This window comes from Leptonychotes weddellii, chromosome 16 (assembly GCF_054177405.1).
Source record: "Leptonychotes weddellii isolate Sample4059 chromosome 16, ASM5417740v2, whole genome shotgun sequence".
In the NCBI taxonomy this organism is placed as follows: domain Eukaryota; kingdom Metazoa; phylum Chordata; class Mammalia; order Carnivora; family Phocidae; genus Leptonychotes; species Leptonychotes weddellii.
This window is the reverse complement of record NC_138384.1, coordinates 3,224,891-3,235,796: the sequence shown is the minus strand read 5'-3', so window position 1 is coordinate 3,235,796 and position 10,906 is coordinate 3,224,891. Positions and strand designations below refer to the sequence as shown.

At 55.6% G+C, this 10,906-nt stretch overlaps 2 protein-coding genes across 2 annotated transcripts in view; both read left to right on the top strand.

Moving 5' to 3' along the window:
- COX4I1 (cytochrome c oxidase subunit 4I1) overlaps positions 1-10,906 on the top strand; it is a 400,433-nt gene that overhangs the window by 275,244 nt on the left and 114,283 nt on the right. The window lies entirely within an intron of this gene.
- GSE1 (Gse1 coiled-coil protein) overlaps positions 1-10,906 on the top strand; it is a 329,408-nt gene that overhangs the window by 314,422 nt on the left and 4,080 nt on the right. Inside the window, exons 5-11 of the mRNA XM_081807863.1 lie at positions 198-1,086; positions 2,293-2,405; positions 2,718-2,988; positions 4,451-4,564; positions 5,411-5,782; positions 7,456-7,731; positions 10,437-10,540. Of these exons, the coding sequence (XP_081663989.1) occupies positions 198-1,086; positions 2,293-2,405; positions 2,718-2,988; positions 4,451-4,564; positions 5,411-5,782; positions 7,456-7,731; positions 10,437-10,540 (2,139 nt within the window). The remainder of the gene's footprint in view (positions 1-197; positions 1,087-2,292; positions 2,406-2,717; positions 2,989-4,450; positions 4,565-5,410; positions 5,783-7,455; positions 7,732-10,436; positions 10,541-10,906) is intronic.

Sequence of the window (10,906 nt, the reverse complement as noted above, 5' to 3'; positions counted from 1 at the left end):
GAGAGTGGCCCCTTCGAAGGCTGGCCTGCCCTCTGCATCTGCCCACTGCTTGGCACATGTGGAGGGGTGCCAATGACAAGGCCACACCTTTGCCGTCGGGGACTTGTCTTTATTCTCTCTTCAGTGGGACTTCCTGTGGAAGACAAAGGTGCAGGTCCGTCCTTACGCAGAGTTCACAGGGATTCAGGAAGTGGTAGAACGTAAGGAGCTATTGCCAGGTCATGGGTGAGAAACAGGAGCACAGGTGGGTCTGGCCTGAGACTGTCTCTGTCCTCAGCAAGCAGTGTCCACCTTTGAGCTTCTGTGTCCTCTCAAAAGTCTACACCTACCTGCCTCCAGCTCTGTGCAGGGGAGATGGGAGTCCACGGGCAGCAGCCTTGGTGCCCCTCCAGCTCTGCTCTCCGGGGAGTTCCTGGGTGGGCAGCGGGCGGGGCTGCTATGTGACTGATGGCCTGCTCTGCTCATTCCCTAGGCCAGGACCAAACCGTCCAGAGCTGGGCGGCCGAGACGCCCCACAGCACTTTGGCGGGCCCCCGCCGCTCATCTCGCCCAAGCCCCAGCACCATTCTGTGCCCACGGGCCTCTGGAACCCGGTGTCCCTCATGGACAGCAGCCTGGAGACACGGCGGGCCCCTGAGAGCCACCCTCTGCACAGCCACCCCACTCCGTTTGAGCCCAGCCGCCAGGCGGCCGTCCCACTGGTGAAGGTGGAACGGGTCTACTGCCCGGAGAAGGTGGAAGAGGGGCCCCGGAAGCGAGAGGCCACCCCCCTGGACAAGTACCAGCCACCCCCAAGAGAGGCAGCGAGCCTGGAGCACCAGGCCTTTCCTCACGGGCCCGGGCCCTTTCTGGCTGAGCTGGAAAAATCCACCCAGACCATCCTGGGCCAGCAGCGGGCCTCCCTCACCCAGCCTGCCCCCTTTGGGGAGCTCACCGGGCCCCTGAAGCCAGGCTCACCGTACCGGCCCGCAGCCCCACGGGGCCCGGACCCCGCCTACATCTACGATGAGTTCCTGCAGCAGCGGCGGAGGCTGGTCAGCAAGCTGGACCTGGAGGAGCGCAGGCGGCGAGAGGCCCAGGAGAAAGGTGCGGTCTCCCTGGAGGCTTCCTGGGACTGCGGGGGCAGCGGTGCCAGCCCTCCTCCCACTCCTGCTTCCTGCCGTGGGCTGTTAGCAGCTCAGGGAGCAAGTTCACTGGCCTCCGTGTCGCTATCTGACACCTCCACTGGGGAGACAGACCTGGGGTCCCTGCCGATCCTGCTACAATGAAAACTGGCCCAAAAAGCCAAATCAAAGCTTTCTGGAAGGATGGTTCCACAGACACACACAATTAATAAGTGATGAACAGAGGCTTATAACACGGTTTTAAATATTAACGGTGCAGTGTAACAAGGGAGGAGGCTGTTGAGAGAACAGGCCTGGGCCCGGTGGGGGCTCCTCCTAGGGGCTGCCGTCCTCGGGGGCGGCAGGCCCAGGTGGGAGTGGGGCAAGGGCAGGTCTGGCCCCCTTTCCTGCTTCTGCAGTGGGGGTGGGGGAGTGTCAGCCAGCAGGCCCCAGGTGCCCTTGGCTATCCCCCCACCTGCACACCCTGTCTGACCAGGAGGGGTCAGGGGCTACTCCAGACCAGTTTCTTTTCTCCTGTTGAACTCAGCCTCTTAGCCAGAAGCTGGGGCCAAGGCCAGGTCTTCCCAGGTGGTGGTTCTAGGCTAGATTTCAGGCCTGACAAGTATTTTTCTCCTCCGCTTGCCTTGTGAGGGAGGATGAGGGGATACCCTGGTGCCCTTGGTGCAGGCGTTCTACAGTTCTCTGCATCTTAGGAAGGGCCCTGAGTGTGCCTGTCCCTTCCTGGGTAGTGGACCCAGATGGCCACAGTAGGAGGGAGTGGATATGCACACACAGCCTTGGGTTGCCATGGACACAGCCCCAGGCCTGCGGGCTGAGTGATTCCCTGCAGAGAGAGCACTGTCCGTTCACACTACCTTAGCCTGGTCACTTGGGGTCCAGAGGAAGCCTGGCGTCTGCCTCCTGCATCTTCCACCCCCACCCCCCAGTTGCCATCCCTATAAAGTGCTAAAATCCTAGGACTGCACATTACCACCTGGGATACCATTACATTAATGCACATTACCACCTGGGATAAAAGGAATCTGGGTTTTGGGGTGCTCAGAGCGGTCGGCAGGGCTTGGTCTCACAGGTGCATCTGTACACACGACACAGAGGGGCCCCGTGTATGCAGCATCCGCTGGAGGACAAGGCTCCTTGCCCAGCCCGATGAATCCGTTCTTGCCCCCAGGATACTTCTACGACGTGGATGACTCCTACGATGAGAGCGACGAGGAGGAGGTCAGGGCCCACCTCCGCTGCGTGGCCGAGCAGCCGCCACTCAAGCTGGACACTTCCTCCGAGGTATCTGGAATCTGGTCCCCACTATGTGGGGCTGCAGGCTGGGCTTCTGGTGCCCCCATCAGAGCCTGCTTCTTGGCTTCCCTCCCACTGTCCCGGGCAGCCCCGCACTTGCTGGGACTCCCTGCGCTCCTCCATGCCCACAGACTGCGGGTGTCTGGACGCACTCACTGTCACGGTCCTACCCCTCTGTGGCCCAGCGCAGAGTGGGCCACGGCACAAGGGCCTGCACGGACCCCAGGAGGGGCCCCTGGGACAGTGGAAGCATGCCACTGCCAGTGGTTTCAAGCTCATTTGTTTTCTTTCCCAATCTAGAAGCTAGAGTTTTTGCAACTTTTTGGCTTGACCACCCAACAGCAGAAGGAGGAATTGCTGACCCAGAAGCGGAGGAAGCGGCGGCGGATGCTGAGGGAGAGAAGCCCGTCGCCCCCGACGATTCAGAACAAGCGGCAGACGCCTTCACCGAGACTGGCACTGTCCACCCGCTACAGTCCCGACGAGATGAACAACAGCCCCAACTTCGAAGAGAAGAAGAAGTTCCTGACCATCTTCAACCTGACTCACATCAGTGCCGAGAAGAGGAAAGGTATGGCCTGGTGCGGGCCCCACGGGGTGGGGTCACTGTGGCCATGAGCTTCTGGACAAGCAGGGGCCGTGGGCTCCTGGTGGGACCTGGAACCACTTCATCCTGGGGCTCTCTCAACTTCCTCTGGCCCCCGAGGCGGCAGCCACTTTGCTCTCACAGGCCTACCCCCGTGTCTCTTGGGCATCCAGTTTCTCTCCACCCCAAACGCAAATTCCCCTCCTTGGAGCACATTTCTCTTGTCGCATCAGTGGCCTTTGTTCTGTGTGTAAAGCCCACTTTTGTCGGCTGCTCTGTCACTTGTCAGACTTCCCGGCAAGTGGGACGACCCCTGGGTGCACGGTCGCATCGCACCTTCCCGCAGTAGCGGCTCTTTCCTCTTGGTGGGGGCCGGCATGGCCCACGGCACTTCGTGTTCCCATGGCAGGAGGCTCGGGGTGGCCCGTGGCGGCCAGGCAGAGCCAGCAGATGCCGTGATGGGACAGCTTGCCCTGGAAGGTGCTTCCAGGTCCGTCCAGCCACCGGGGGCCATGTTGGGGCCACCTCCTTGGGCTGGAGTCCATAGTGCAGAAGGAGTGGTGCGCTCTAAACGCATTCTGGTATCCCCTTCTTGGGTCTGCTCCCCATGCTCGCTTAGTGCCAGGATGTGAGTTCAGGTGAGAACTTGGCCTGTCCAGGTGCTCATTTGCACACTTCCAAGTCCAACTTGCTGACACCTAGGTGGTCCCTTCTCTCTGGAAGGAGTCCAGATGAAAGCAGAAGTGCTTACTGGTCACGTACTTGCTTCCACTTACTTCTTTAGTGGGGCGTGGCCGTTTGCTTTTTGCCTTTAACCAGTAAAGTGGAAGCCGTGCACTCTGAGGCAGTGACGTATTGATCACCAGCACCAGTCCCTGGGAACAAGAACAGTCTGTAACAAGCATCTTTTTGCCTGACTTAATTCCTAATTCCTAGAGGACGCCACCAATAACAGAAGCACTTAAGTGCCACCGCAACAGGGACTCGCCGCGGTAGGCGTCACGGGGCTCTGGTCCCGTTTCGGTAGATGGCAACCATCCTGGGACTTGGGCTCACATACCAGGAGCTGTAGGGGAGGAGGATGTGTGGATCTTCTGGGGTTGCTTCTTTGTGTTGGGACCTTTTGTGTGTCTGAGTCTTTTAAATAAGAATACGGCGTTGGCAGTCACCTCCGAAGATCATAGGAACCCGTTATTTTGCTGTACACACATAGTTATTTTTGGACTGCATCCAGAACGCTCTGTAGTAAAAGCTAAGCAGAATCTGGGCTCACTCTAAAATGAAGATTTCTTCCTTTAAACACAGCCTGTCCCTTTGGTGCTTGCTTTGTTGTTGTTGGTTTAAAGGACTTGCACCTGCCAGTCACGGCCTGGGCTAGCAGCCTGCTCCCTTTCCCTCTCAGCAGTGACGCAACGGTGTTGTTAATCTCAGGCTGCTTTTCTCATAGACAAAGAGAAACTTGTTGAAATGCTCCATGCCATGAAGCAGAAGGCCCTGTCCGCAGCAGTGGCAGACCCACTCAGGAACTCTCCGAGGGACAGTCCTGCTGTCTCCCTGAGCGGTAAGGCCCAGGGCGGGAAGGACAGCCCCTTCCTCCGCCGCCGCCTGGGACTGTCCCGAGGGCTGCCCGAGGTCAGAGGCGACCCCTCAAGGTCTTCTTCGTCATGAATCTTTCTTCCTGGACACAGAGTGTGTTTCTCTCCATCTCTCTCTCTCTCAGAAGCTCCCTGCATGGTTGGGAAGGCTGTCCTCGGGACAGAGCAGGAAAGTGGGAAGTCAGGGCTGCGAGCCGATGGGGACGGTCCTGGCTTCTGCAGGGCTGTCTGTGGTGGGTCAGTGTAGTCACAGTCCAGCCAGGCCTCGGAAGCCCCGTGCCCCGGATCCCGGCACCTGCTGCTTCGGCTCTGCTGCTCCTGCTGGCCCCGAGCTGGCACTCTTCTCTCGTGTCACCGTCTTGCTTGTTCTGCCCTGCAGGCCTCTCCGACACCTACTTTCACACCTCCTCTCTCTCTCTCTCTCTCTCTCTCATGGCTTCGGTTAAACCTTGCTGCGCTGCTGAGTGGAGCAGGAAATCTTTATGGTCCGGCCCTGTTCTCAAATCCTAACATGGTCTTTCTTACCGGGTTGGGCCACGTAACATCTACCTTTTGGGTGATCTGAAGCAACTTGCTTCTTCCTTCAAATTCTCTTTCTTCCCAGATGCCTTCCTGGGGCGCCTTTCAAGGATGGACTTGCTGCTGAACACAGCCCCACCTTCTGACCACACGCGCTCACTGACGTTTAATTAAACGGCCCCCTGAGTCTTCGTCCTTTGCACTAGGTCTTTATTAAACGTGAGCTCTAGAGGTCAGGGTCCGCCTGTTCACTTGCCGCTCTTAACATTTTCCTCGCTTTCTGTCTCTAAAAGAACCAGCCACGCAGCAAGCCTCTCTGGATACGGAGAAGCCTGTGGGTGTTGCTGCTTCCTTGTCTGACGTTGCAAACGCCATGGAGCCTGGGAGACTGGAGCAGCTCCGGCCGCAGGAGCTGTCGCGGGTCCAGGAGCCAGCTCCTGCCAGCAGCGAGAAGGCCAGGCTGAGTGAGGCCCCCGGGGGCAAGAAGAGCCTAAGCATGCTTCATTACATCCGGGGCCCTGCGCCCAAGGACATTCCCGTGCCACTGTCCCACAGCATCAACGGGAAGAGCAAGCCGTGGGAGCCCTTCATGGCGGAGGAGTTTGCACATCAGTTCCACGAGTCTGTGCTGCAGTCCACCCAGAAGGCCCTGCAGAAGCATAAAGGTAAAGAGGCTGCCTGTCCCTGTCCTGCTCCCATGTCACGAGAGGAGCCTGGAGCACTCAGCTGCAGCCAGGGGCTTGCCCCTTAAACTTCAGTGTGCACAAGGCACCTGAGACGGGACCAAGAGGTCTCCATTGCTAACAGGTGCCCAGGTGATGATGGTGCCCCTGGTCTACTGAGCACACTTCAAGAAAAGTTAACGAGCAACGTCCTCTGAGTTGAGTTAGAAGCCCTTCCTTTTTGTAGAGCCAGGTGAGGGGTCTCTCAGGCACAGAGAGGCTCTGTTCCTTCTGTAGCTTATGGATTTTCTAGCATTCCCGTACACACTCACCTGGGAATCTCCCTGCTCTTTGATAACCAGCAGGTGTTTGTTCCAGTAACCTCAGAGAGCACTTTGTATAACACTCAAGCCCCCGGATCCACTCCCCTTGGACATTTCGGTGGGAGTCCCCGAAGGTAGGAGAACAGGAGTCACTACAGCTCATTCTCACTGAATCAAAGGTTGAAACTGACTGGAGGGAAAATCCCCAATGGTTAAGTAACTACTGAGTATAAAATTTTCGTATGCTCTAATAGCCAGAAGAAGATAATTAGGTTATTAGGCCAAACATGTTTATTACTACAAACTATAAAAGAGGAATGTGGGTAAATAAGCATTCTGTAGACGCACAACTCTGACACTGTGTCAACATCTCCTAAGTAAGTTAACGCCGCCATCAGCAGAGACAGAAAGATACCAAAAAGCAAAGGGTGGTGGTTTTCGCAATGAAAATCTGGAGGAATTCTTGACTGGGTGTTTGTCATGAATTTACTTGAACGAATCTTGTTTTTCAAGGAGAAAATACTTTTGACAAGATGCCCGGGTTAAATACCCCATGGCCTCCCAGACACACCTCACAGAGGCTTTTCTGTGGATCTAGGACATGTTTTTCCTGCCTTGTTTTACATCAACCCTTTCCTGACATTATACTCAACTGTTTCCTTAAGATTTCTTTAAGATTCATTTATTTTAGCGCACGTGCAAGAATCCGAAGCAGGCTCTCTGCGCAGCACAGAGCCTCACACAGGGCTCCACCCCAGGGGCCCAGAGATTCCAACCTGAGCAGAATTCAGGAGTCGGACGCCCCACCAGCTGTGCCACCCTAGCACCCCTTCCTCGGGATTTTAAGGCCACGCGTCTCCTGCCAGTCTGAGCTCTACAGGTGCATCGCCTGCGCCCGTCCCAGGCCGTAGCAGAGGCCGTGTGTACCTGTTAGGGCACGCCCTGCGGGCCCATGCCACAGGGCGGCGCCAACCTTGTCTAAAGAGGTCCGAACAACAGCTAACGGGGTATGCCTGGGGACCACGGGACATGCACTTTCGGAGAGAGTGGGGACTGGTATCCACAGAGGGCCAGCTGCAGACCAGGCTCAAGCACCATTTCCTATAACAGGACGCTGACGCTCTGGGATCGGTGTGGCTGAGACCGCACACCCGTTAGGACTGAGTGGACTACATCCAGGGCTGCTATGGTCATTACGGCTCTCTGAGTTAGAAGCCCTTCCTTTTTGTAGAGCCCTTGGGTGCCATGTTTGACCTCTGAAGGGCACAGGTCTCTCCATACTGCCTTTAGTCAGCAGACCTGCAGTCACACACGCTCCTGCAGGCCTGTGACGAGCCTGTTCTGTCCCCGCAGGGAACGTAGCCGTGCTGTCTGCAGAGCAGAACCACAAAGTTGACACGTCCATCCACTACAACATTCCCGAGCTACAGTCCTCCAGCCGGCTCCCTCTGCCCCAGCACAACGGGCAGCAGGAGGCCCCCCCTGGGAGGAAGGGCCCCCTCACGCAGGAGATGGACCCGGACTCAGAGGAGGACGAGGAAGACGGAGAGGAGGAGGAGGACGAACCCCCCAGGCGCAAGTGGCAAGGGATTGAGGCAATCTTTGAAGCTTACCAGGAACATATAGAAGGTACAGTGAGGGGGGCAGGGGGCCAAGGGCTATGGGAAAGAAAGTAAAACCAGCTCCTCATCCCATCTGTGTGGGATCTCCCTGCCAACCCCGGGGACTCTGAGTGGTGGCACTAACACTCCGCGTTCCTGGGGCACAGCTAGGTAATTTTCCTCTGCTACTCTGCCTATTTCAAGAACTGTTCTTCAGGCTTCTGCAGGTGCCCCAGTTTACAGACTGGAGGCCACTATCACTGGAGGAACTTAAGTTCCAGTGCCTGCCATCACTCAGTGTTGACAGCCAAGCCTGGGACATGCTCTCTGTGCTTGCTGTCTTCCATCGCGCGTCTCAGTAGTCCCATCAGTTCTGACTGTGGCTACACACAAGGGGCCTGAAAACAGAAGGTTTATGAACTTAGCTGAGCCCCCAGATAGTGAGGCCTTGTCACTGCCAGAGGCTGCCTCCCCTTCCAGTGCCTCAAGGCTGCTGGCAATTCCCTCACAGGCCCTGTCACCCTCCCGGGCTCGCGCTTGGCGCAGGGAGGCGAGCCCTCACCAGCCACCGCACGCCTCTCCTGCCCTGGCCTAGTGCTTTGGGGTGAGGGGGTGTGGGTGGGAGGGTCACAAGGCCTGAGTGCTGTCCTTGTGCTTGTCGCACACTGGCTCATTTCTCTGCTCCTCCGTTTCCTCGAGAGGCATCTAGCTTGCAGGCTGGGAGGCTGCACTGTGTTGACTTCAGTGCAGGGGGCCCCTGCCCCGTCTGGAAGGGCAGGTGGTGAGCTGGGTGCCCACTGTTGGCCTCCCGCCCCACCCCCCGACCATCTTTGAGGTGTCGGGGAGGGGGACTACCGCTCCCTGACTCATGCCTTAACATTCAGAGGAGTTTTCATTCTGAGCATGGACTGGGAATCCTTTTACATTTGATTATGGAATGTCCTAATCATTGCAAAGCCTTTGAGAACACATTTTAAAACACTCACAAAAGGAATGCCCGTGTAACCACAAGCAGCCCATCTGCTCCTGCACTTTGCTTTCTCCCCTACGAGGAATCCTGTTTTGAACTGCTCACTCCTTACACGTTGTTTCCAAGTGAATACATATGTATCCAGAACCAGTATAGAGCATTTTTTCACGGGGTGAAATGTGTCCATCTTATCTGGGTTTGTTTTTTGGTGCCTTGTTGGGAATCCTTCACTGCCCCGAGGACACAATTCTCTCCATTTTCTTCTAAAATTCATCAGGCCCTGCTTTCGTTAGGCCTAGAATTCATTTCCGTGCATGGCTTAAGGTAGAAATTCATCCCCCCTCCCCCCCCTCAGCGAATAGACAGTTACCCTGGCAGTGTGTGGGGTGCTGTCTTGGCCCCCTCCGCCACGCCCGGGGCGAGCTGTGGAGCCCGTCTCTGGGCCGCGCAGTGGGTGCACTGGCTTGGCCGCTCTCTGCTGAGGACCATGCTTGCATCTGCTGCACTTCTCTGGGCCCTTGGGGGTCCCCCCATGGATCTTAGGACCACCTTGTTTGTTCCAAAAAATTCTTAGAATTTGCAGTTGCACTGAATTTACAGACTTGGGGAGAATTAGTATTTTTGATAGCAGTGCTCTTACCTCTAGGATTATGGTATTAAATTGCATTAAACCATTTACTCCCCCCTCCCTTTTTTTTTTTGCCGTAAGCAGCATCCTTTTATTACATTGAGTTTTAGGTGTTAGTTCGGTTATCATGGATTCTTTAGTTTTTGTTTTCCTTTATTCCTTACATGATCGTAGATGGTCAGACCTTCTGTCAATCAAATTTAGTTCTGCTGAGTTTTTACTTTTTGTCCTGCTGCCATCCCGAGGACCTCTGGGCTATTGAACAGAGCACTGGGAAGAAATAAAGGTTGTCATTGGCTGCCGTGTTGATGGCACAGGACCGTCCGCATTCACGTGGTGCGTAGGTCCATGGAGGGGACAGCCTTCGTGTTTGTGCCTTTGGTGTTCTCTGCTGTTGCTGGCTGAGCTTGTTAGCACTTCCAGTTTGTGCTCTTCAGCGGTAGGAGACGGGTTTTACTGCCCTGCGTTTTGCTGTCGCAGTTGTTCTGCCTCTGTAATTCAGTCAGCTAGCCTGTCCTGGCTTTCATTCCTTTTGTCAAACTACAAAAAAAAAAGTTTACTTCTCGTTCCCGAGGACTGCGGGACTCTCCAGGACAAGTGCCCTCCAGGTAGGGGGCTCAGCATTCCACACTACTTGCAGTTGCTGACCCCTTTTTCTGCATAGGTTTCCACAGCCGACACAGGAAAAGCACTAAGGCTTGAGCCCAGCCTGGCTTTCATTCTTGAAACACTTCACAGAAAGCAGAGATTTATCCTTGAAAGTTAGAACTCACTCCTGTTAAAACCAGGCCCAAGATCTTTTGGAAAGGCAGAGATATTACACTTTCAAAGTTCAAGTTTACTCTGGCTTTTTTTTTTTTTTTTTAGCAGCTTATTAAAAGCTTTCATACCTAAGTCTTAAATTTTTTATCTTTTCTTTTGAAAAATGCATTTTAAGACCGTACATTTGCCCTTAATGACTTCCTAAGGTGTATGTCTTAAATAGCCTTTTGATGCTAGGTCCTCTGTCTGTATGCCACGGGGCTGGGCGCTGTGGGCCAAAGGAGAGCTCTGGCTGCCTCAAGAGGAGGGCAGCCCTGACCAGGCCCAGGGCCCCTGGGTACAGAAAGCATCCCAACATCGTGTATCTTTTCAGAGCAAAACCTGGAGCGGCAGGTCCTGCAGACGCAGTGCAGACGGCTGGAGGCCCAGCACTACAGCCTCAGCCTCACAGCCGAGCAGCTCTCCCACAGCATGGCGGTGAGTCTCGTGCCGCCCTCGGAAGGAGAATAAACAGCAGCTGGGTGGGGGTGGTCTTAAAACACCCCCTGCTTGCTTTAACCTTTCAGTACCCATGCAGTTGAGTTTTGAGGGATAATGCTCTTTTATGAATATTGATCCTGGAAGCGAGATGTTAATTTAATCTCCCTCTGGGCGAGTTAGTACCTGTATCCATCTCCCCCGACGATTTGCTGAACGGAGAAGGATCTTACAGGAGGAGCAAAGCTCTTAGGACAGCGGCCCCTCCTGCTCCTGGAGCCGGGTCCCACTGCTCTGTCAGCTGCGCTGGTATCACCCCCTCCCTGGCTTCCTCTTGGCAACTCCAGAGCAGCAGCAGTTTCATGG